Source organism: Poecilia reticulata, chromosome 1 (assembly GCF_904066995.2).
Source record: "Poecilia reticulata chromosome 1, P_reticulata-male-v2, whole genome shotgun sequence".
NCBI classification, from domain to species: domain Eukaryota; kingdom Metazoa; phylum Chordata; class Actinopteri; order Cyprinodontiformes; family Poeciliidae; genus Poecilia; species Poecilia reticulata.
The window spans coordinates 13,163,509-13,187,968 of record NC_088830.1 but is presented as its reverse complement, the minus strand read 5'-3'; the positions used below and the strand labels follow the sequence as shown (position 1 = coordinate 13,187,968).

General features: G+C 39.3%; 1 protein-coding gene and 1 long non-coding RNA gene across 6 annotated transcripts; one reads left to right on the top strand and one right to left on the bottom strand.

Annotated features, from left to right (window-relative positions):
• Nucleotides 1-1,948: 1,948 nt before the first annotated feature.
• pld5 (phospholipase D family member 5) lies at nucleotides 1,949-23,893 on the top strand. Of its 3 annotated transcripts, none has more exons than XM_081606607.1 (10): nucleotides 1,949-2,133; nucleotides 16,454-16,590; nucleotides 17,728-17,911; nucleotides 18,133-18,241; nucleotides 19,395-19,522; nucleotides 20,072-20,269; nucleotides 21,604-21,755; nucleotides 21,910-22,079; nucleotides 22,182-22,272; nucleotides 22,847-22,980. In XM_081606607.1, exons 1-9 carry the CDS (start codon nucleotides 1,972-1,974, stop codon nucleotides 22,229-22,231), a joined length of 1,290 nt encoding a protein of 429 aa, XP_081462733.1. In that variant the 5' UTR covers nucleotides 1,949-1,971; the 3' UTR covers nucleotides 22,232-22,272; nucleotides 22,847-22,980. The 3 variants fall into 3 exon arrangements, with proteins under 3 accessions (XP_081462733.1, XP_081462728.1, XP_008407627.1); XM_081606602.1 differs by having other exon boundaries at nucleotides 1,953-2,133; nucleotides 21,910-22,075; nucleotides 22,847-23,893; XM_008409405.3 differs by lacking the exon at nucleotides 1,949-2,133 and adding an exon at nucleotides 13,862-14,281 and having other exon boundaries at nucleotides 21,910-22,075; nucleotides 22,847-23,893.
• Nucleotides 9,152-13,732, bottom strand: LOC145551506 (uncharacterized). Of its 3 annotated transcripts, XR_014087367.1 has the most exons (4): nucleotides 12,024-13,732; nucleotides 10,912-11,536; nucleotides 10,495-10,663; nucleotides 9,152-10,346 (listed from the first exon to the last, which is right to left on the bottom strand). It is a non-coding gene; the product is annotated as an uncharacterized LOC145551506 (long non-coding RNA). The 3 variants fall into 3 exon arrangements; XR_014087371.1 differs by lacking the exon at nucleotides 9,152-10,346 and having other exon boundaries at nucleotides 10,652-11,242; nucleotides 11,330-11,536; XR_014087370.1 differs by lacking the exon at nucleotides 9,152-10,346 and having other exon boundaries at nucleotides 10,652-11,536; nucleotides 12,024-12,098; nucleotides 12,784-13,732.
• Nucleotides 23,894-24,460: the final 567 nt, after the last annotated feature.

Sequence of the window (24,460 nt, the reverse complement as noted above, 5' to 3'; positions counted from 1 at the left end):
CGTGAAAGCTGTGTGTAGATTTTTTTTTCCCCTTCTACTGTAATCAGCTCTCAGCACAGCTGCTGGGCCACATCAGCAGCTGTCCACTGAAGGTATCCGTTGGAGTGGAAATGGTTTCTCTGAATTCCTACCAATTTACAAGGTGCTAGAATTGGTTACCATTATTCTCACTGCTTTAAGTCATATCAATACATTACAATATATGTTACAGTTAGGCTCATTTGTCAGATTAAAAGTACCTTTTGGAAGTTGACAACCTTCTAAAATCTTTTCACTGAAACTCCCTTTCTGTATTACAAATGCTTCTTTTTGTTTTGTTGGTCTAATTTTAAACATCATGTTTTCATTAAGCGGAAAATGATTATAATTGACAGAAATGAAGGCTGCAAAAAAAGACTAAGTGATAAAGTTCTTAAAATTAATTTTCACTTTTCAATAATATTCTAATGTACTGAATGGGTCTGTATGGCTCCGAAAGAATACATCTCTGCAGAAGTCACTATTTTTTTGTAGCTCTTAGTTAAAAAATGAGCTTCCACAGATGAAACTGTAATGAATATGGATAAAAACATCCATCAGTTGTGCCCTGTGTGATATTCAGTGAAACTGAAAGTGTCGCCGATGATTTAGCACCTCTGTATCCTTACTCTGAAAAAGAAAAAGATGAATGACGCTACTCCTTCGTTGTGCATTTACATACTTCACTCTTTTTTTTTATTATTGATGAAACCTTTCCTCTTCGGTTGAAAAAAGTGAAAGTCTGGGTGGTTCAGATGGAAAAGTTTCGACACCGGTCAGCAGAAGGCAGAGCAGAGACTATACTTGGTTTGGCAACTCAAGAGAAACGACCTTCCAGGGAAGCGGCTGGTCATATTCTTCATAGCCATTATTCACTCTGTCCCGTCGTCGTCCATCACTGTCTGGCTTGGCTCAGCGACAAAACAGGACAGGTCCAAACTGCAGCTAACAATCAGGATCTCCCCCATCCAGGACTTTTACAGAGCTAGGGTCAGGAAAATGGCAACTAACATAACTCTATGCAGACCCCACACATCCTGGACACACACTTATAGTATCAATTCCTCTTCATTGAGATCAAATGAGGCTAACTCTGAATTCTGAAGTTACTGGAATAAAAATGGCCTCACTCCATTTGTATTTTCACAGTCACATTCTATAGACAGAAGAGAACATGTGAACAAGGATAAGTAGTTTTCACAAAATAACAGAGGCTGACAACATGATTTGCAGTAAATCTTTTCAGTCGCTCTTTTCTCGCAGCGCCGATTGTATCTGCTTCACAAACCGAAAGCGTAATAATATTTCTAAGCTACTGCGTTTGATTTCTTCCTTTGTATCTGTGGCTTTCTTCACAGCGTGGTGCGCCAAAGGTTTCTTTAAGCTGAGGCTACACTCCTTCAGGCATTCTTCGTGCCTCCCCGTCGTGATGTTTTCTGCAGGAAGCAAGCAAACCTTTGGAAAAGATAAATCACATTATGTAAATATATATCATTATGTTGGAACATCTTCTCACACTTTGAGCAATCGCATTATTCCCCATCAGGTCCTGCTACAACACAATCAGGCAGAAGCTCTTGTTGCACCTTCATCCTGTAGAAGAGCAGACTGGAGCCTACTGTCTCCCTCCTCCCGCCTGGGAAGCTGTATTACATTGACGAGCTGCACACAAAGACACACACACACACACACACACCCTCCCCTGTGAGTATCGGAGAGCGAACATGTTCTGGTGTTTCTGGCTACAAACAAGCGAGGTGTGTACTGAGCGTCAGACAGCAGAAAGACCAGAAGCAGCTGATTCAGCTTTTGAAAGACAGATTTAAAAAAGAAGAGCAGAAGGGAGGACAGAAGTGACAGCATCTTCCAGTGTGTGGATCAGAGTGTGTCTTCACAACCCCCCACCCCCCCCCCCCCCCACCCAACCAGACGGCATCAGTCCACAGGTCATTAATGGAGATGTCAGCTGATATTCGGCAGGAGGGACAAGATGAAGCCACCCCGGCGGCTCTGTTGGCCTGCGTGTCCCAGGTGAAAAGCAGCAGCTACAGCGCCGTCCAGCAGCAGGGCTACTCTGCTACCATCCTCCTACGAAATAGAGACAAAGTGGAGCGGGTGAGCAGCCTGACAAGTGGCTTAGATATCTTGAAATTATGTTTGCTTTTTTGGAGAGTCAAAAAAAAAAAGTGTTTTTAACTGACTTTAAATGCAAAAAAAGACAAATTCAGAATATTAATCCTGATAACCAATCAAAATAATGTAAAACGTAAATGCATCGTTTATGTAAATGTAATGCTAAGAAATTCAGTCTAACATACCATGGCTCCACTGGAGTGCTGCTCAGTATGTACGCCTGCAGTTCATCTGTCTTCATGAAGGTGAATTGCCTTTACATGCAGCAGAGCTCCATTGCCTCCTACAGGAATTGATTACCTTTTTTCTTCTTCTTCATTTTACCTTTACTGCATGTTTAAATGGAAAACGCCAATCTCAAAGACCTCTATATCAAGCAACAGGAAAAATACTTGTGTTGATCATATACAAGATTAACGCAGAATACACAATTGTACCATATTGCATGTATCACAGTTTATACGGTTTTAATGCTGGTGGTTTTTATGTAGCAGAATTAAGCGGATTAAAAGTGGCTGCTGACTGTACTGTTATGCTGTGAATATTTACATCTCATTCAAAACTTTCTTCTACTTCATTCACTGAAACAATCCGTAGACCCATTTCTTTAAAGCAGAATGGTTAGCTTGGCCCCCACTGGGTTTCCTTCACATCTTCCTTCATGTTTAACGTATTCCTGGTCAGACTGATGCCTGACATGGCACAGAGACGAACTCATCAGATGGATTCGGGGGATGTTTCTAACACAAATGAAAGGCTGTAAGTATTATCAGCCTTTCTACGCTCTACGCTCATGTGGGGATTGAGCACATGAGCGTAGAGTTAAATCAATCTTAAAATTAAAACCGCATAGGTTTATGGCAGATCGATAAATCAGCGGCCTGAGATGAAGATAGTTCAAATGAGCTTCAAGCTTGAATTTTCTTAGTTATTAAAATTCAAGCCAGGGAAAGTCTGACTGTTAATGCAAACAGCAAAAATACCAGGCTGAATTCAAGCTATGTAATCGTCTTCACCCTGTTTGAATTTGATCCTGATTTAAGTTTTTCATTTGAGATTCAGAAGCATCTATCCATCCATCCATCCATCCATCCATCCATCCATCCATCCATCCATCCATCCATCCATCCATCCATCTTTGCGCTGCCTATACTTGCAGGGTATTTAAGGTATACATGCCCAACAACCTTGCACACACTCATAACTAGAGGCAATTTACAGACACTAAGTAACCCAATGGTCATTTTCCTGGACTGTAGGAAGAACTGAGATGGAGAGAGCCGATGCGTACACAGAGAGAGAACAGGCCTACACCATGCAGAAAGACCCCAGGCCAGGAGAGTAGACTGGTTCATGCTCCACAAGTTCCTCACTCTTTTTCTGGGCTGCCTTGGATCGTGTTTGCCGTTTAGATTTGAAACATTTATGCTTTTACTTCTTTCCCACTGGTGTCGGTGGAATGAAGCTGTCGATATTGGTTGGCAGGCAGGTGGAGGCGTAGATAACTGGCTGGACTGGACCGATCGTCAGTCTGTCTGCTTGCTGATGATAGTAAGCTACTGAAGCAGGTGATTGCTTTGTGGGCCCCAGCAGAATGAACAGTATAGACGGTATATAGAAATGAAATCGTTGTGTGTATTTTTGCAAGAAATCTCAGAAAATCCCCAAAGTACTTGGGGATTGAGCACATGAGCGATCAGGAGCGCAGCTCATTGGTGTTTGTGTAACTAACTACCACACACAGTTGCAAGACAACAGTCATCTGTCATTTTATTAGTAACTGAAACTAACCTGAATATTTACAAACCTCCTCTTTAGAAACTGAAATAACTTACCTGCCATCCTTCAAGCACTTTGAAAAGCTTTTTATTATCTTTGCCCCTCTTCTGTTTGTTTTCTGTCGTCTGGTATCAGTAGCCAGCTGTTATCAGACGACAACTCGATTTAAATGGGGAGGAAAAAAAATCACACTCCAGCAAGGAATACGTTTTCCACCATCGTTTTTAGTAACCCCCAACCCCTTCCACAGCGGCCCCATGCGTCGCATTTAGTGTATACCTGCTTTTTGCGCCACTGTTAGCAGTACACAGCATTACTTCTTTAAGGAGGCTAATGCCAGTCACAAGCACACAATGCAGTTGTTGGATGTCAGATTAGTTCTCAATCTACAACAAAACAGAAATTTATTGAAAAGCAGAACTGTGTATTCTAGAAGAGGAAACATTTGTGATTAATTTTACAGCAAGGCATAATCCGGCTGCTTATTGGTTGTTACTTTTTACGAGGCATGACTTATTAAAAGCAGAAACATGAAAACAAACCTAATGAGATACACTAAAAAGGGCAGACAGGGCTCCTTTATACTCATATTTCCTCCCAATTATACAAAGAGTGTCGCTGTCTTGTTGTGTTATTACTTAATTAGCCGCTGTTAAGCCGAGTTTGCCTTTTTGTGTGGCGCTTGCATTTTACAGCTCTGAATTAGTCCCTTGAGTCAGAGAACTAGACCGGACTCTGTCTGATGGTGACGTCCTGCACAAGGACACAGGACAGGAACTAGAGAGACCGCTGTGACCCCTGAATCCTCCTGCACACAGCAACGCTCAAAAAGGCTGGAGATCAAGGGACACTTCCTGAACTGTGACCTCGAGAGAAACTGAGCGAGCTGGCAGTTTGTTCATTAGTATTCACAGCTGCAACAATGCAGCGACTGCAGTTGGCAAACTGTTTGTGTCGACGATTTCCTGGCGTGACCACCACCGATCGTTGGCAGTGGAACTTGGTCGTTTTGTAAAGAAGTTAAAACAACCAAATAACAATGTTTCCGCTTTCAAAGTGTATTCATATGGTGGAAAAAAAATCTTCTAATATCTTTCCTAGTTTGAGACATGAATGTGCTTTAATTTTAGAAGAAAGAAAAAAAATCCTTTCTCTTTTAAGGGAAGCAGCAACAAAGGCAATGTGACAAGTAAAAATGAAAACCAATCCTGTTAAAGTACAGAGCAAAACCTATGCCTGGCATTTCTTCATCACGTTTCTCAGAAGCAGCGTAAGCACCAGGATGTAAATTTCCTTTGGTCTTGCTTTTATGAAGTTATGCAAATCTGATGTTTCCCTGACAAAACACTCCAAAAACGAAAAATTTGTTTTTCAGTTGAGCCTTTAACTACCCTCAGTCCACTGGCTTTGGGCCCACTTCTCTGGCCATGCCACCTTGCCCAGTCAGCTTCACAGCAGCAAATTGGTCTGAGGCTGTATTGTTATAAAAAGCCCATATCCTGCTCACATGTCCAAACCTGCTCCTGGTGCGAAGGTCAAACGCCTACAGAGGACAGTCCTTCAAAGGAGCAGACGTTGAAAGAGCAGCTGACATTATTCATACAGGAGTAAATGGAGACAGTAAATCAGGCTGGGCAATAAGTGAAGAGTCTGTGGGGAGAGCTTAGGTCATCTGCAGGTCATTGTAGATCCTAAGTTGTGACAACATTAAAGTTTCTGAAAGGAAATAAACAGAACGTGCATTTGAATCTGATTATGAATGGGAAACGGATAAAAAGAAAAATCGATTAACCGTAAACTGGGGAGATTTGGGTTATAAATTATTTTTATTCAGTGAGGAATTTGCCTTTTTTGGGAATTGAGACAGGTGTCTGTCAGGGGATGATAAAACAACGTAAACGAGTATCAATAAGCATAAGACAAATTCATCTGTTATTATTTGAAGTTTATTAGGAAACTGCGTGGGGGAAATTATTTATATCGTTCTACAAAAATCAATGGAAAATTTGATTTTAGCAGTACAGAAATCAAACCCTCATGATAACTGCTGACCAGTTTTTTACATGTTTCCATTGGTATTTTGACCATTAATCTCCCTTGATGTCTTCTTTAAGGTCTGAAGGCTTCCTTGCGGTCACCCTAATCCCTTTTTTTTGCAAGTCTTCAACTGCCATCTTGTGTTTGCATCCAAAAACAATTTATGTTGCTGCTCTCAGTTCAACCCCCCCTCAGGAAAATAACAGCTCTGTTAAGTTCAAAGTTCTCTCAAAATATTAACACGACCCATTAAATCATTTGAATTAATTTGTTTAAAACTTTAGTAGAAAACCCAATAATCCTGCTCCCCTGGGGGCAGTTTGGATCTGCCCTTCGATTTTTTTTCTTTTTTCTTTTTTTTTTTACTTAACCCACATCCTCACAATGCCATAGTAGCGTCAGTATTTTAATTTAAGGGCGCATTACTACACTTAAAATGAGAGCATTTAAGTGTCAGCTTAACTGTGTGTAGATACGGTGCCTTGCAAAAGTATTTGTACCTCTTGAACAAAAGATAGAGTAGTAAATATGTTTCACTAGATTTCATATGATAAACCAAATCTAACACATTTGTGAAGTAGTTGGGAATTATTATTCTCCCCTGAGATGCAGGGAGGAAACTTGATTCATACTGTGAAACACTTCATATTCATAAGGCACTACTTTGTGTTGTTCTTGTAAAGTAATTCCCAATAAAATACAACAAAGTGTGGCTACTGCAAAATGAAAAAAAAAAGTGAAAAAGCTCAAGAGAAATGAAAACAAGAGGCTGATTTTGGGCCATACTCACATGAGCAAAGGCTAACCGACTGGGAAAAATGGATACATGAACCTATTTGGTAGAGTAGAGCCACTCGATTAAAAACCCCGCCCTGCAGCGTTCTGCAGACACTCTCTCACTTTCTATCCGACCTCTGGCTCTGACCTTAAACTCACCAGCAGCTGGTCAAGAGAAGGCAGCTATAATTCATGTTTGCTTTCTGTGCCGAACTCAGTACAGAAATATTTATTTATACTAAGTACCATATTTGGTTTTATGTCCCCTCCTTATAATTTCTCATGCATTATTTTCAGATCCTGACATGATGCTAACATATTGTTAATACAGTATTTTTAAAACAATCCCATAAAACTGTCCTGAAAAGGGAAAGATGTCAAACAAACGAAATATTCAGTGAAAAAAAGAAGTCCTATACCGTTTACTCTTGGCTTCTTCCTTTGCCATGTTTTGTTAAAACAATCTTTTCTTTGTCACTAATTAAAGCTCATTGCAGTTTGATTTGTACACTTTTCTGCAAAGTTGGAATGCTGCTCACAGTGCGGATTGTGAAGATAAGGAGTATTAATTAGCTTTTTGTGCTGAAGATAATGACTGTCAAGTGCATAAAGTAGCGTTTGAAGTCGTGTGATCGTGTCAGTGTGCAGTAGCGTGTTCATCTCCACACAATCAAGCCCTGCTCTAACAAGCTTCAGCTGAAATTATGCATTTAGAAGACGGGATTCGTTTTGTGCTTCTCACTGAGTTTTGAAATGAAGTTTGCTCACTCACATATGTGAGGCTTTAGGACCTTCACCTCTCCTGGGAGTTAGTCAGATGCCTCCGTCACCTCTGTCTCACCCCCTTGTTTTACTCCCTCTCTTCCTCTCTCTCTTGCAAACAGCGTGGCGTGCAGAGGGCACCTGTCCTCCACACAGTAGTCCATGACTTTATCTTTATCTCCAACCTCACCGAGTGCTCCGTAGGTCTTTATAATTAAAACTCAATTAATAGCTTTCTCCACTCTGCTCTCTGTTGGTGTGACTCGTGGGATGCAGCAGAAAGTGGAAAATGAAGACAGTTTTCTAAAGTAAATGTTTCTCTGTGCTGACAGCTACCTGCTTGGTCAGCTGTAGTAACTGAATAAACACTGAATTACATTCAGGAAAAAAAACAACAAAACATAAAACATCTTTTTTTTGTAGCTTATATGTGCTGCTTTTTTAATCAGGTAACAACACTTTATTTGACAGAATGTAAGACTGACATAACATCTGTCGTGAACATGAAGGAGCCTTTATCAATGTCTATGACTGTTATCGTGACGTGTCAGTCGGTAAATTAAAGAAACTTTTAATGCAAAGTTGCTCTAAAAGTTGCATTGAAAGTCTAGAAAAAGTGCAAACTTTGCATTATTTACAAAATAATGACACTTTAATGCAAAGGTGGCACTTTTAATGAACTTTCAATGCAACCTTTAGAGAAACTTTGCATTAAAAGTGTCATTATTTACTGAATGACGCTTCACGATAACATAGACATTCATGACTCCTTCATGCTCATGACAGGTGTTATGTCATCTCAGTCTTATGCGCACTCCTTCAAATCAGGTGTTACCTTTAATCAGTATTAACAAACTGAATTATTTTGGAGCCTCTCTGAATTTTCTAACTCACAAAACAAAAAAATGAGTCCTGTATCTGGAACCCAAGTAAAATAAAGTAACAGTATCTAAAAACCCAAAATAGAGAAATTCACTGAAATGAAAGGAACCTTAGTTACCAAGTTAAACTCAAAGATCACGAGAATATAGATCTGTTTATATCTTCTTCTCTGTCCAGTAACTACAACTCTACTGTCAGGCCTGCTAAACGGGTTTCCTCGTTTACACTCATTCAACTTTTCTCAGTGCAAAGTACCGGGCTGATGAACGGCATCACAGATTGCCTGCAGTCAGCACCATATGTTGTTATTGTGCCATCAGGCAACCGCTGCGTTCATCCGTGAGGAAGGAGTCGACTTAAATAAAGTGTGTGCATTTTTCACCTGATTCCCCTCCGAAGTGTTTTTGCACCACCACAGAGACGAGGCAGCCCATTGAAACTGAAGCAGCAGAAGTGAAATGTAAGTAAGCGCAGCGAAATAGTGAACTGAAAAGCACAATAACTTAAGCGGAGTGGTTGATCGGGTTGGACCGTCTAGTGCTGACTCATCATGTGTGCCATGAGATGAAGCTTCACAGAGGCTACTAACTGTTTTCCTCGTGAGCAGCTCTGTGGGGAAAATGTGCAGGCGCCCTACACTGTAAAAAAATTATGTTGTTTTTACAAAAAAAATCTGGCAGCTGTGGTTGCCAGAATAATTCTGTAGAAAACACAGTGAACATGTAAACTGTTTTACTGACCAAACAGTAATTATAACAGTGTTAAATTGTGAAATAAACAGATTATCCCATAGTTTTGCACAAATTTTAACTGTGATTTGAAAAGGTTTATTTTGGTAATAAAACAGTTTTATCAAGTAATTTTAACCAACTTTTTCTGATGAATTATCATAATAATGCTGTTATTTTACACTTTTTTCCCCAGTAAGATTTACTCAGTTTTTGTTTGTTGTACAAAAAAACTTCATTTAGTCCTACTGATAAATTACCTTTAAATAACGGATTAGAACTGTTAAAATGTCAATTTAAAACATTGTATTAATACTTTCTGAAAAACTGAAATTTGCTTTAATTTTTTACTTTTTACTAAGAATTATATATTTAAATATCTATAAGCATGAAATTTCAACAAACATTTCTCACTTAAAGGAAACTTTAAAACACAAGGAAGCCCAATATAAATTGTATCTATGATAACCTTAAAAAAATAAACATACACTTGCATGCCTTTGAAATATTTATTTTCAATGAAGTTCTCATTTGTCTTTTCTGAACATCATGAAGCACATGCACCTGCTGAATACATATAAATTTCTTCAACGTTTTTAACTTTATCAGAAACAGTATGAGAGCCAACTTTCACCCCCTTTTTTTTGTCGGCGGGGGGGCTTGAAGATTATAACATACAATAAATTTCTATTTCCAGTATACATTTTAATAATAATGTTTGTTTGCTTCAAAAGTTTTCCTTTTTTAGAAGCAATTCTATTTTCAAATATCTATAAATAATCAAATTTCAACAAACATTTACCAGTTAAATGCAAATTTAAAACACAAGGAAGCCCAATATAAACTGTATCTATAATGATAATTCAATATATTTTTTTAGAAACAAATAAACATTTTAATTGAAAACATATTTTCAATGAAATTCTCATTTGCCCTTTCTGACATGGAACAAAATTCAGCCACTGAACAAATATAAATATGTCTTTTCTACTTTCTTAACTTCAGAAGACACTGTGTGAGATGCAACATACATTTAGAAATCTATTCAGCTCTGTTAAGATTAAACACTGTCTTGATAACTCACTGACTTTATTCCTTTCTCAAACATCACGCCACTCATGATCCGCAAGTTCCCGGATCAAGGTGAGGACACGGGGGTTCACACGCAGTCTGGGTTTACGGGTTTCTTCCACCTTACTGCCCATGTCTGGGTTGATTGAGAAGAAACACCTTAAGATAAAGAGGACAAACAGAAAACTACATCAAAATGTGCTTCACAAAGACATAAACATTTTATTCAAGATATAAAAGTTGTCAAAAGTCAAATTTAACTGCCTACAATTTAAAAAAAAACAAACAAAAAAACAAGAACTCATACCTCTGCAGAAACTCCAGTGTAGACGCCAGCCCCGATGGATAATGTATGTTAAAACAATAATAGCTCCCAAACATCATGCAGAGGGCAGAAATAAAACAGGAGATGTTGTTGTTTCCAATCTGTTGATCCACACTCAGCATGAATCGTTTGGCATGGAAGCAGGATTGACCTAAGGAGAAAGAACAAATACATTTAGACTCCTGATACAACAAAACAATGACATTTATATGAAAAATAACAAATTAAGTAAAAAGTACGAAAAATAATATTAGTATAGTAAAAGCTTAAGAAAATAATTGGAATAAAAAAAAAAAACTATTAAAGAAAATGTCAGATGGACAAAAGTGCAAAGAAAGGGGACAAGACAACAAAAAAGACAACAGGTCAAAGAAACTGGAAAAACAAAAATGAACTCACCACACACAATGATAGTGGGAGTCAAGGAGACATTCTCCATCTGTACTTCTTCAGCTAGGCATGTGTCCTCCACACAGAAGAACACTGCTTCTTCATTTTCATTGAAGTAGCAGAGAAGTAAGAGCATCAACTCTTTAACACTCTAATGCCTGCATCAGTTCTTCTGAGAACTTTTCCCATGGTATCTCAAAGGTGTCCACCCAGTCTGCTGCAGATGTCTGGTTGCTGCTGTAGGAGTTTGATGACACACTTAGCGGGGACAAAGACTGCTGTGATGGAGGAGTATCTCATGATGCATTACTTGAGGACCTGCTGGTTTCAGGGGTCCTGCCTTCAAAAACACAAAACAAAAAATAAGTTATCAGAACTGAATATGAATATCAGTGTTTAATGGTTGATTTTCTAGAATTTTACTTACATCTGAATTTCCAAGCAGCAAGTGCCTTTCTGGCTTGAATTGGTCTTAATGCTGACAGCAAGTCTTTCTCAACAATGAACTGGAAGTCATCATACGTTTCTACTCCAATTGACTGTAAAGTCTCCTCGAGAATGTCTTTTGAAGCCTCTGCAAGATCGGGCAACACTTCATTGATAGCACTACGTAAAAATGTTTGCTCAGCCATTTCTGGAATAAAATCAGACAAAATAATGGTAAAAACACAAGATCACCGTAATATAACATGTATTCAACTATGTACAAATTAAAGAGAGTCATACTTAGTGTCAAACAAAATATCGTGCCCGATTCACACTTTTTATTCATGTACATCCTTAAATTTTTAGTCAAACTTCTCTCCCGGTATCTTGTCACCAATAATTACTGGCAACAATCTCAGCAAGTTCCAGTTTTGAACAGCTTGACCTGAAAGCCTGATTGCCTCAGAGTTGACAGGGCATGGCATTGTGAGAGCATCTGATCCTTTGTACTTGAATTGCTTGATTCTACGGTTGAACTGGGAATATGTAAACCATTTCTTTGTTTTAACGAAATATTTCAAGTATAGTGCAAGATCATAGGATACGACACCCTCAAATAAGTCATGGCCTAAGCAAGGTGGAAGACCAGGTTGGCAAACATGAAAAGACTTTAGTGAGTTGAAGTCAGAGTTTACCTTGACACCTTTGATGTCTTGAATGCTTCCAGTCTCTCGATGATGGACTGCCAAATTGTAAGCTTCAGGGGTTCGCTGTGGACCACAAGCATTTGGATCATTAAGAAAGTCTTTTCTTGTGATTTCACAGTACCTACAAAAGTACTGAGAAGTACTAAAGTTTTCAGTAAACCCACCAATGCTGTGTTATGTTATGTTTATCTTATGTTTACGGGACATATGAGCTGTGAATGATGATTTGACGCTGAAAACTTTTTTGCAGGCTTTTACTGGACATGCTACCGGCCGCCCCTCCATTATATGCTCCTTTAAATGAGCAACGACTTCTTTCACAGTTTGGCTTTGGTGCCCACACAATGAAATGGTGCATTTCAATTTAGCAGCAATGACTTTGGCTAATTCGGGTTGTGAAGCCACGTTGTGAACTCGGTAAAAATGAGTTTTAAACGCTGCATATGTACAAAATGTCCGCTTACATTCTGTGCCGAGGCATTTGAATACACAACTGGGCTCGTTTCTGTGCACTCTACAATGCAACACATAGCCCCTCAATGATTCTAGTGTTTTACAGCAAAATGTACATATAATCATGTTTAAACAATTTCAACCTACCCAACAAGTTACACGTGTTGCAGGTGTAGCAAAAAATGATTCTACTGCATATTGTTCCAAGAAGCAATATGACGCCTTAAAAACAAAATGTAATCTCCCCAGAAACACAAATTACCGTTACGTTTGAAGAAAACAAAGCTTAACTTACATTTGCTGAAAGCTGACGAGGTCCAAACAGCGCTCTTTTCTTTGTCAAGGTTTGAGCACAATTCAGCTTCTTCTGAGATGAGAACCGTTGTACGAACTTGTTCAAAACAGCTTTCAGGCGCCAGGTAAGCGAACCAATCAGAGAGCAGAACAGACCGGAAGTTGAGCACAAAGCGGCGTTCTCTGTCTTTCTCGCAGTAGCCGAACTTTGAGCTTATAATGGCAACGGTGACGGTAAAAAATCCAGTGTTAGCAAAAATAATAAATAAAAATAAAATACATGTACCAATAAGCAAGTACATGACTTCCTTGTTGATTCAGATGTTTCCTCCACGTTAGACGTGAAATATGAAGAAATGATCCAATCAAAATTGACAGAGAATAAGTAAATGAATTAAAGAGGAAATGACAATCTAAAGAAGTGGGAAAATACAAGTGAATATAAATAGATAACTAGTGAACAAAATTGGAAGTAAACAATGCGGAATCATAATTACTTAATTCCACATTAATTTCCAAATCTATTAATTTATTCATTTATTTCATTGTCCATCCATCCGTCCATCTTCTACTTATCTGGAGTTGGGTCTCAGGGGCAACAGCTTAAACAGGGAAGCCCAAACTTACTTCTCCCTAGCAAAAAAATGGTAAGCTAGCTTCCAATTCATTTGGATTTAATCATCACAGAATGTAAATGTTAGTTTTACACTGCTGAAATGTTGTGAAGGATCCAACTTTTTTTATTAACAATACAAAATTTGTGTTTTCTACAACTAAATACAATATTATTTACAATTTCACATTTTAAAATTTACAATAATTTTCTGTTCTACGTTATACAACATTATACTGGTAAATGAACAAAATATAATTGTGTTTTTCTTTACAAAATTTTTCTGTCATGATTTCACAGATTTTTACTGTTGATTTTACGGACTTTTTTTACAGTGTAATGAGCGTCCAGAACAGCTTCAGAGTCTCATAAAGAATAGTATGTCCTGCCCGAGCCAAATGGTCTCTGTCACAAGTTTTGCACACACACTGGAGAGATAATGAGGAGATCCAGAAGAAAGAAGAAGAGGGAGGGAGGAGGCAACAGGAGCGCTGCATCGGTTGTTAGAGCAAGGGGGGCGGGAGGTGGTCCTCCATCTTTCTCTCTCTCTCTCCTCCTCCTCCTCCAGCGAGTAGCAGAAACACCGAGAGCCTGGACGAACTGTTTGAGGATGTGTGAAGAACCGAGAGCTGAGGAACACACACACACACACACACACACACACACGCACACACACACACACACACGCACGCACGCACACACACGCCCTTTCTGGTCGGAGAGAGATGGAGACGGCAGCAAAGAGTGAAGATGTGAGGTGGATGAGAGGAATGAAGACGAAGAGCTGCACAGACATGTGGGACTGAGTTGCTGGTTCACATCGGTCGGAGAAGTTTGAAGGAGTGTTGCTCTCATGGCAGGACCCGCCCCGCAGGAGCCCGTCAAGGTGATGCTCACAGCTCTCTACACCACAGTTTGTCTCACTTTGTGTGTAGATTTCGCAGCTTAAATTCATAGCATTTATTTTTGGGCTTTTTTTGCTTCAAAACTAAACACGTCAAATCAACAAAACGTGGTAAAAAAACAAAAAAGTGCAGGTTTCTGTAGGATTTATTTCTTAAATGTTGAATTTTATTCAATTCTGTTTTGAATTCCATAAATTGGGTTGTGACGGAAATCGTTTTCTTCTTTCGTCAGTATGTTCTTTGTTTAAAAGAAGGATTCTTAAAGTCAATCTGAAGAATGTGAGGAAATCTTTTACATTTACCGAATTCATTTCTGCTGCCTTTGTGGGTCAGGCTTTTCATGGAAGTACAGAAAAAAGTGAAAATGGATAAACGGGATAAATTCGTAAATAAATGCAGAAAAAAGGATGGAAAAAAAGAAAATATATATTTACTGTGGCAAAAATACTACAAAACGAGTCTGTTAAATGTAGGAATAATTCAATGTGGTTAACTTAAGTTTTGATCCTTTTCTATACTCCATAACTGAAAAATATTGTCATGTATATTCCATACCGGTGTCAGAGTTTTTTCTTATATGAAAAATAAATCCTGTGAATTAATCCATCTTAAACCAACAAGCTTCAGTTGTATAAAACTCTGCCAGTTTCCAGCCTTGTCAGCCAGTTTCTACTGGCTACTGTAAATCAGCTGCTGTATTTTTTTGGGAGGGGTGACTTATAAGTAGACTGTGTGAGTTACTGGCCTGTTTCTACCTGTCAGACTATTTCTGATTCACGACACTTCATTTCCTTCGCGGCCACACAGACATCCACGCTGTCACTTCTGGTCCTTGACACGGTTAATCGAAACGAAGAGCTCCGAATGTCGAGCCTCGTTCCCGGAGACAGAAACATCCCGCAGCCCCGCGTCTCCACGGAAGGCTGCCTGAATATTGTTCATTATTTTTGTCTTGATGAAAGCTGTTGTTGCCTCCGGAGGTGCGTGCGCAGCAGAGTGCATCAGTAAGATGAAATTGACTGGACTGAACAAACGCTCAAAAGAGAATAAGTAATGGGACTTTGACAGCGCCCCCCCAAACCGACAAAGCCAAACGGAGGGAATGAGATGAGGGGAGAAAAATCCTGCAGCTGTAAGCAAAACACAGTTTCCTCACTGATAGATTCAGGACTCCTGCTGCCGGGTCGGGCCTGCGGTGTTATAACCTCCGACAACCCGAAATGTCATTCCAAACATATTGCAGCTGCTGTGTGCAATATACCGCGCAAGGCATGTTTATGCACACAAGTACAGCCAGCCGCTGATATATTGCTTTTCAGAAAAAGAAAAAACAACACACACACACACACACACAGTGCCGTCTCCGTCTATCCTGGGACGGAGTTCATAAGTTTCTCCTCACCTGAGGATGTGTTGGTGGACAATAAAGTAGGAGGAAGAGTTTTCCAATATATTCTTTATGACTGTCTCAGCTCCAGAGGGTTCAACTCAACTAGTTTCTGTTTTATTTGTATTCTTTTATTTTATTTTTTAAAATAAGGAAAGTCCCACATAGGTAAAAAAAAAAAAAAAAAAAAAAAACATCTTTTTCAAGAGAGTCCTCTGCAAAGGCTATACAACAATTGCAAGTTACACAATTAAAATGCCATACAACTAATTACTTAAACAGTCACAAGTTAGAGAAGTCACCTCCTGTAAGCATGAACAGAAAAGTGCTCAATGAAATAAGCCTATTTTGCAGTGTGCTCCATGTGGACAGAACTGAGTGAACAAAGGCTCCTTTTTCCCTAATTCTGTGCAGGGAAATGGGACAGAGAGCAAGAAATTATTACATGAATGCAAAGAATATGAATCAATATTAGATCACAGATGTCAGGCAACAGTCCAAGCATGGTTTTATAAATAAAAGTAAGGTGTTTTTTATTTCTTTTATTTTTGTCTGGTGGGACTAACTTGGAGTGCTCTGGACTCGGCACTGCTTCTGGACACATACGGCTTCTAACTGTCGCATAGTAGTTCCATCGATCAGGACTCCTAAGTTCTAATCAATTGCATCGACTGAAGATATTAGCATACACAGGCTGATCGTTTTCACTAGGTGCAACCTCCCCAACACCCTCCAGACTTTAGTTTGTCTCCAACTTGTCCTCCAGACCCAGCAGAAGTGCATCGCCACGCTGGCCCTCTTCTGCTGCTCTGCTGTGCTGATGGTGCTCATCTTCTCCTCCGTGGACATCTGGGGGGACAGCGAGGATGGGATCACGGAGGAAAACTGCAGCAGAGACTGCAGGTGAGAAGTTCTGCAAACAGGGTCGGCCCGAAGACAAAGTTTGAAAGTGTAATTTCATTTGTAAAAAAAAAAAAAAAAAGTTGGAATATTATAGAAAACAAATACAGTCGTTTAGCAGACAGTCATTGACACCCTTAGCAGAGAGCTATAGGAATCGACTACTCATAGGCTGCTGCAGTCAAGTATGTTTTTGGAAAGCTGAGTGGAAGGAAAATGTGTGGCATAAGCACAAGCAACAGGGATAAGTGGACAGGATTCAGGTGTTTGAATGGGCTACATCTGTCTCACCCCTTGTGACAATGTTAAGTCGCTGCTGCTGTAGAACGTGCAGGTCCAACGTAAAGATCCCAAAATCAAAAGTGATGATCTGGGTGTCTTCTGCTGATACCTGTCGACTGTGTTTCAATTTCAGATCATCTTTCAAGGAATGTTTAGAGAACGTAACGCTTTCTTCTACTGACAGATCTTGTGAAAATGATGATTTAATGTCCCTGTAAACTCTATCAAAAGTACCTACCTGGTTCAATGACAGTAGTTTCACTTTGCTAGACTGGGGGGGAAAAAAACCGCCCCCGTAGACCTGAACCTCATAGAAAATGCATTAATAATCCATGCAAAAGGAGCCCAGGCTGAGTGCTGAGTATTTATAGTAAATGGACATACATTTTAGTACTCTGTCATTTTTGTATTTAATATCCTTTTTCGTTTGTCTTGCATAATGGTCTGAAATTATTTTTTCACTGCAAGACATACTATCAAAATGAACAGGAAAAAAACATTTTGGATTTATCAGAGAGGAACGTCAAAAAGTCACATGCAGCTTGAATGCTCCATAATCAATGTCAACTTATCCACTGGTGTTTATTGCAACGCAATTTGATAAGCTAGTTTACTCCCGTGGTCCACTAAAATAGAATTTGTTTATTTAATTTTTGTCATTGCTGAGTGCTTTTCAAAGTTTCAAGTATTTTGCAAAATCCTGTAGGGAAAGTCTACACTTCTCAACTCAGCCGCGCTTTTTATCTTCAGGGCACAGTTCTTAGTGAAAAGAAAAATCATGTTAGGTTAGTGCTGATAAGATGAAGAAGACCTCAGTGGAACTGCAAGAGGGAGGACAAAATAAATTGTTTCTTCCAGGATTGTGCTGGCGGAGAACATCCCAGACGACCTCTCTCTCCACGTGGACGGCAGGCATCACATTCCTCTTTCTGTCGGCTTCCACTCACTCCTAGAACAAGCAAAGCTCTCGGTGGAGGTGGTGTCGTCTGTCTGGGATTTAAATGCTTGGGATCTGGAGCCAACACCCGGCACTGCAGCACAGGTACGCGTCGCTCTCTGCACGAAAATTAAAACAGTCTTTTTTTTTTTTTTTTTTTTCTAAGCGTCCTAACCGAGCAGACGCAATTATTTTTAATTAAACACCCGTGTCGTCTTTTTTAATGAGGTCAGAGCTGCTGAAATGTAAGCGTTGCCCTTCGGAAAGACAGAAACGCTGCTGAAATCCTCGGCTAGAGCAGGACAGAACGTCTCTCTCTTCCTCAGGGTCAGCTTCTGTTCCAGAGACTGCTCCGGCTGAAATCTCGTGGGGTTAAGCTGAAGATCGCCAGCAGTCTGACAAACTCTTCCGAGCTTAAAGCCCTGGCAGCACACAGTGAGTGCCTGTCACATTTCAACCGCATAATTGCTATTTCTCATACTACTGTGACAAATGACGGCTGCAGTTTATACGTCTTTACCCTGCCAACCTGAAGGCATTTTCTACTTTTTAAGCAAGATCCCGCTTTGTCGTAGAGACTCCGTGGAACTAGTTGGAACCAGCTGCACTAGTTTGTCAAGAAGAAAACTGAGGTTCGCACCACACTGCCTTAAAATGAAAGCGCGGGCTTTTACATTTTTCACATGTTGTCACGTTGCAACCACAAATCCCAGTGAATGTTTTACAGAGTGATGCGTAGGTTTACACAGCTTTAGGATAAAACTCTTAAATGTTTGATGTACATTTATATTTAGTAGATTTAACTGATGGCTCTGAAGAAAACCCAGTGCAAACAGTTACTGTTCATAAGCTGAATGTGAGCGGTCCGCATGAAATCAACTACTCTAATATCAGTAAACAAACAAACAAACAAACAACCAAGGCCGCGCTGATGAGGAAATGGACACAGAAAACCAGAAGACAATCCTGGGATAAAAAACATTAGACGCACTAAGACCCTCCTCATGGCTCTGATTGGTTGTTTGTGACTGAGGGTTGTATTTCTGTAAATAATGTTAGCAGCATTGGGAAATCGCAAAAGAGCTCAATATTTTCAGATTATTTCTCATGTTATACTATCACAACATAGTGAGAGTTTCAACAAATATGTAAAAACAAAAACAATTTATTTATAATAGGTATTGTACAAACTGCAGCTTTAAGAGGATTGGGCAACAACTTCACCATCTAGATAAGGTGGTTTATGACAAGTGGCTACACAAAATACAAATGAGCATAACACTTTTAGATTTTTATTTTTTTTAAAAAGAAGAAAAAAAGGCAAAACTTGGTCTAACTTTCTGGCCACTTTCTTGTTGCATTGTGATAATCTATGCAAAAAGTCAATGGGTATGAACACTTTAGCAAGTTATTGTAAGAATCAGCCTTCAGATTGGCAGATCCATTGAAAGTTTTCTGTAAATCACTTTGTCATCACTGCTGCCTTCACTCATATCTCAGAGGACACAAGCCCAGTTGGAGCATTTCCGCCGTTCTCTCCTTACTATCTCAGAGCCTTTCTAATAAAACTCGTCTCTGCTGTTTGTAGATGCCCAGGTTCGTTTTGTCAATATGACAGCTCTCACCAAAGGAGGCCTCCACTCCTCATTCTGGATAGTAGACCGGACGCACATTTACATCGGAAGCGCTGAAATGGACTGGAGGTCCCTGTCCAAGGTAACAACAAACATGAGCTGGGCTTGCATTGGTGTAGCCTTCGAGTTGTCGAGCTTCCACGGGTCTGCAGTCAATTTTTAGCCATGCACAAAATCATATCACCATCTTAACAGGCCTCCCATAGTGCTCGAAGATGGCTGCCCAGAGAGAAAAGCAGCATTCCTCTTTTAATTTAGGGTTTAATTCATTGTAGAGGGCAAACCATTAGATATTAATGAGGTTGGAACTGTGGCACTGAAGTCGTTATGTAGCTGTTTTGATGTCTCAGCAGTGAATGCAAGTGCAACCAAAGCCAAATGAGGCAAAGGAGAGGAAAAAAGACACGTGTGTTTGAGAACATCCATTTGGTGCACAGGAGAATTTACGTAGAAACAGAAGAAGGAAAACAAAACCCAGTCACTGACGAAGGCTGTGACAGCTCAGAACTACAACTACACATATTGACGGTCAAGATGTAGTCGTCTCAGAAAGTGTGTGCACTAGAGATGGCAACTTTTCTGCTGCGTCATGTTTTCTCTCTGCTTTTTTCCCTCCCCCGACACCCCACAGAGGAAAGAACTTGGAGTGGTGGTGTATAACTGCAGCTGTCTCGCTCTGGACCTCCACAGAGTTTTTTCATTTTACTGGCAGCTTCATGACAGGGACTATATCCCCTCCATCTGGTCGAAGAGAGTTACAGCCCTCTACGGGAAGCATGAGGCCCTGGAGCTGCAGCTCAATACCACACCGGCTACCGCTTATCTGTCTGTGAGGAACACATTATTTATGATCAGAAGCTATACTGCATGCTTATGTCCTGAGAAAGTTACATTTTAGGTATTTTAGTTACATTTTAGGTATTTTCCTTGTGTAGCTGTTGTCCAAATGAACGATATATATATATATATATATATATATATGCTTTTTTTCTCATTTTGGCTGTTGTGGTGTTCTGGGCTTTTTCTGCGCTTTCTGAAAATTGACTAAACATTCCTTTTCCCTGCACTGACTGAAATTATCCAAATGGTTCATTGTTATTATGCATCGTCACACAGGGTGATACAAAATGATATGAGTCAATGCAATACTATGTGATATAATGTAGTATGACTGTGATGTAATATAGTATTTTATGGTATGATAGCATACAACATACTATTAATTTGTAGATTTTTCTGTTACAACTCAAGCACTGTCACTTTAGTTGCTTTCACAAAAGATTGGTACATGACAGAAAATTAATTTCACAACACAAACATGAGCCATCAGTCTAAAACATTTCACAAATTCCCTCTTAAAAGAGACAAAAAGAACCCGGTGCACGAATAACAATGATGCAAACGCACTATCGCCTTACAGTCTCATAAGACATTTTGCACAACTCATTCAACATGAAGCGAAAGGTAGTTTAATGCACAATGTCTGAGCAATCAGAGAAGACTAAGGTTCATCAGAGTAGGGATGCTACCCAGGCCATGTTTTCTAAAAACACATTTTGCAGTTCTTCCTTCGCAGTGCCATTAAATGTTATCACCAGATGCGCTGTAATTCGGTGCTAAATTTGTGTAGTAAACTTTTTACTGTTGTTCTGGTCTGCGTGAGACGTCTGCAAGCATCTCATGTTTGACTCTCTTTATAAGAACGTGTGTTGCAAACTAACAACACGTGCACACGTGGAATGATTAATCATGTCAGCGTCACACTGAGCAGCACCTTGAGTCTGACTCTTTCGGTGCCATAGCCTCGTTTGATGGCAATTGATCTTGATACCCTCCAAGCGACAAGACACTTATCAGTTGTGTTTAGCACATCTATCATCCTACAGAAGCTGATGAAGCCGTGCCGTCACAGGCCTCTGGATGCTTCAAACGCCTCTTTGGCCCTGCTTCCTCTTACGATGATCTACGGCTGTAGAAGGGGCATCATTGTTTCCTTTGTTTGACTTTGGAGAAAACAAAGAAGGAACTATCTGGATAATTATCATTGAAATTTAAACTAATAAAATAATCATCCTTTCTGATCTGGTGGATCTTGTACTTTTTTTTTTTTTTTTTTTAGAAATTTAAGCAGATGCCTTTCTAAGTGCTACATCCTTTCTGCAGACCTCCCCTGAACACTTCTGTCCCAAAGATCGTACAAGAGATTTAGACGCTATCCATCAAGTCATACAGAGCGCAAAGACGTTTATCTTCATTTCTGTGACCGATTATCTTCCTCTGGTCAAAAGGAGTTTCAGAGGCACTTCAGTCACGAGGTGTGTGAGTGTGGAAAAGCTTTTCTTTTTTGTTTTTTTTTGTTTTGTTTTCTGGCAATACTTATGAATCTAGTTTGGGTTTGTTTCTGTGACACAGATGGGTCAGCTAAATATCCTGAATGGGGGGAAATTCATTTCTCAAAACTGTCTGCAGGTATTGGTCGCCTATCGATGAGCTGATCAGAGAAGCTGTGGTGCTCAGAGGAGTCAAGGTCCGCCTGCTCATAAGCTTCTGGAAGAAGACTCACCCCCTCACCTTTAACTTTGTGACCTCGCTCAAGACTCTGTGCATGCAGCTTCACAACTGTTCCCTGGAGGTGGTAGGTGAATCAGTGGACGTTGCAACTTAGTCTGATTGTACGTATGTTTTTTTTGTATTTTTTTATCACTCAGTGACTGAATTGAATGGATTTCATGACTTCACAGAGGTTTTTCAGTCACAAGGAGCAGAAAGAGGACTTTCAACTGGGTCTTAACCACAACAAGTACATGGTGACCGACAACGCTGTCTACCTCGGTATGCAGGGTCAAAACTGTGTTTGTAACGGATGCTGCTTGGAAAACAATTATGTCGCGACACAAATAGCATCAGCACATTTTGAAATGGAAGGACATTACTGTTCACTAAACAATACAGTTTCAGAAAGTTCTTCATCATTTAGTTATCAGAAGTGTGTTAATCTTTTATTTGAACCAGTTTTTTACTTTCTATTTCAAACACAATGTCAACAAAAATGTGTAAGAAAAATTTACAAAACGCAGTATTTTAAGTTATTGAATACATTTCAAATAACATGTATAAAAGTTTGTGACTGTAGCATTAAGAAATGTGTAAAAGTCCTAGTGGTGGCATTCTACCTTTTGGTATGTCTTTTTTTTTCTTTTTCTTTTTATTACACAACAAACACAATACAATTTCTTGACATTTGCCTTGTATATAAAGTTAGCATGGGGATATCTAAAATGGCCATAAACTGAGGCGAAGTCTGCTAGAAAAGGGTTTAAATAGGTGCCATAACAAGAGATACGTTAAATAGTTAGGCTGGAATAGCATATTAACTACAAGATCTTATCTCTGTTTCGGTTCACAGGAACCCACGACTGGGTCGGGAGCGACTTTGCAAAAAATGCAGGAGTGGGACTGGTCGTCAGAATGAAAGACAGCACCAAAGACACCGACGCAACAATCCTAGAGCATATTAAAGCTTCGTTTGAGAGAGACTGGAGGTCACGTTACGCCAAGAACCTACAAAAAAGCAAGGATCAGCAGGGGAAATATAGACTCTTGCAGTGGTCTAAAAGTCAATGGGAAACCAAGGAGGAAAAGGAGTGGAACAACCCTTTATGAGCACATAATTCTGCTACTACATCTTTATGCTGCTGTCTTTGCCTGAGTACTGCAGATTCTGCAAACATGTGCACAGATGAAAGTGTATAATCAGACTAATTAACCTAAATCTGAATTTGCAACATTAATCTGAAATATTAATCAAAATATTGTTTTGACTCAGCTGCAAAATACACCAGTGGTAACTATATATACTCAGTGAGCTGTGATGAGCGCATGCACCTACTACTGCATGACCAATGCAACCAATATTCAACTGCACTCTATATGCAAGCAACATCATAGCAAAAATATGTGCTGTTTGTGAAATCTACTTACCACATCCTTCAGTTTTCCTTAATGATGCATTATTTTTCTCCTGTAGATTAAGTTTACAAATTATTTGTGCGATCAAAGAATGAATTAGTTTTAATTTAACAGTAAAGAACTTGTTACTGTTACTCAGAGGCGCTTTATTCAGTGTGAATCATCTGATTGAAAATGCGTCATTTTTTTTCCAGTTGGTGCAGAGCTCTGCAGGAGTATTAACATGTTTACACACATTATAACCCAACGGGAGCATCATGGCCATGGACTTGAGCATGAGGTATAATGGTCAGTGTCTTTTTTTGCCGGTTCAGAAAATTGACAATTTGCTGTAAGTGAAAGAATCATGAATTCTGTTCTCAACCAGAAAAATCCTGAAGGAAGACTTCTGGACATGACCTTCAGGTCACACAAACATTTTCACATGATGCCACTTTGGTTTGCACACGCGTTTTCCCGTATTAAACGAAATCATAATTTTAAAGCTGCTGATGTGTATATTTAATTTATCTTTATCTCATATGTCGTATAAGATTTATAGATAAAGCTTTTTTCTATTTTGGCACTATATGTTTAAAAATGTAGACACTTCAGTGCTTCTTTTTCCTTTTGGACAAAAGTGCAGGTATGGCATTTGAAGAATATATTTTGTGATAATTAAGGTGAGTCAAGACAAATAAAAGTCGATTCGAAGTTTCTCAAATCTTCCTGGTGCTAAAACATTAATATTCTTTCGTAAGATTACACAGACAGTAGCTTACATCAACATCCTTCAGTGGAAACACTTCAGTGGGATAAAACTGGTGAGTTATTTTGAAAACGATTTCCTTCACCTTACTGGTTAGAAGTCATTTTAAAGGAGTAATCTTTAATCTTCCTTCAGTTCAGGCCTGCACTGATAAAAGAAGAAAAAAAAAGTCTCTAATTTACGGTAAAACACCGGCACAGCTACCGGTATTTTACCATAAATTAGAGACATGTTTGTTTTGTTTTTGTTTTTGTCTAATTTATGGTAATTTATTTTACCATAAATTAGAGACATTTTGTTAGT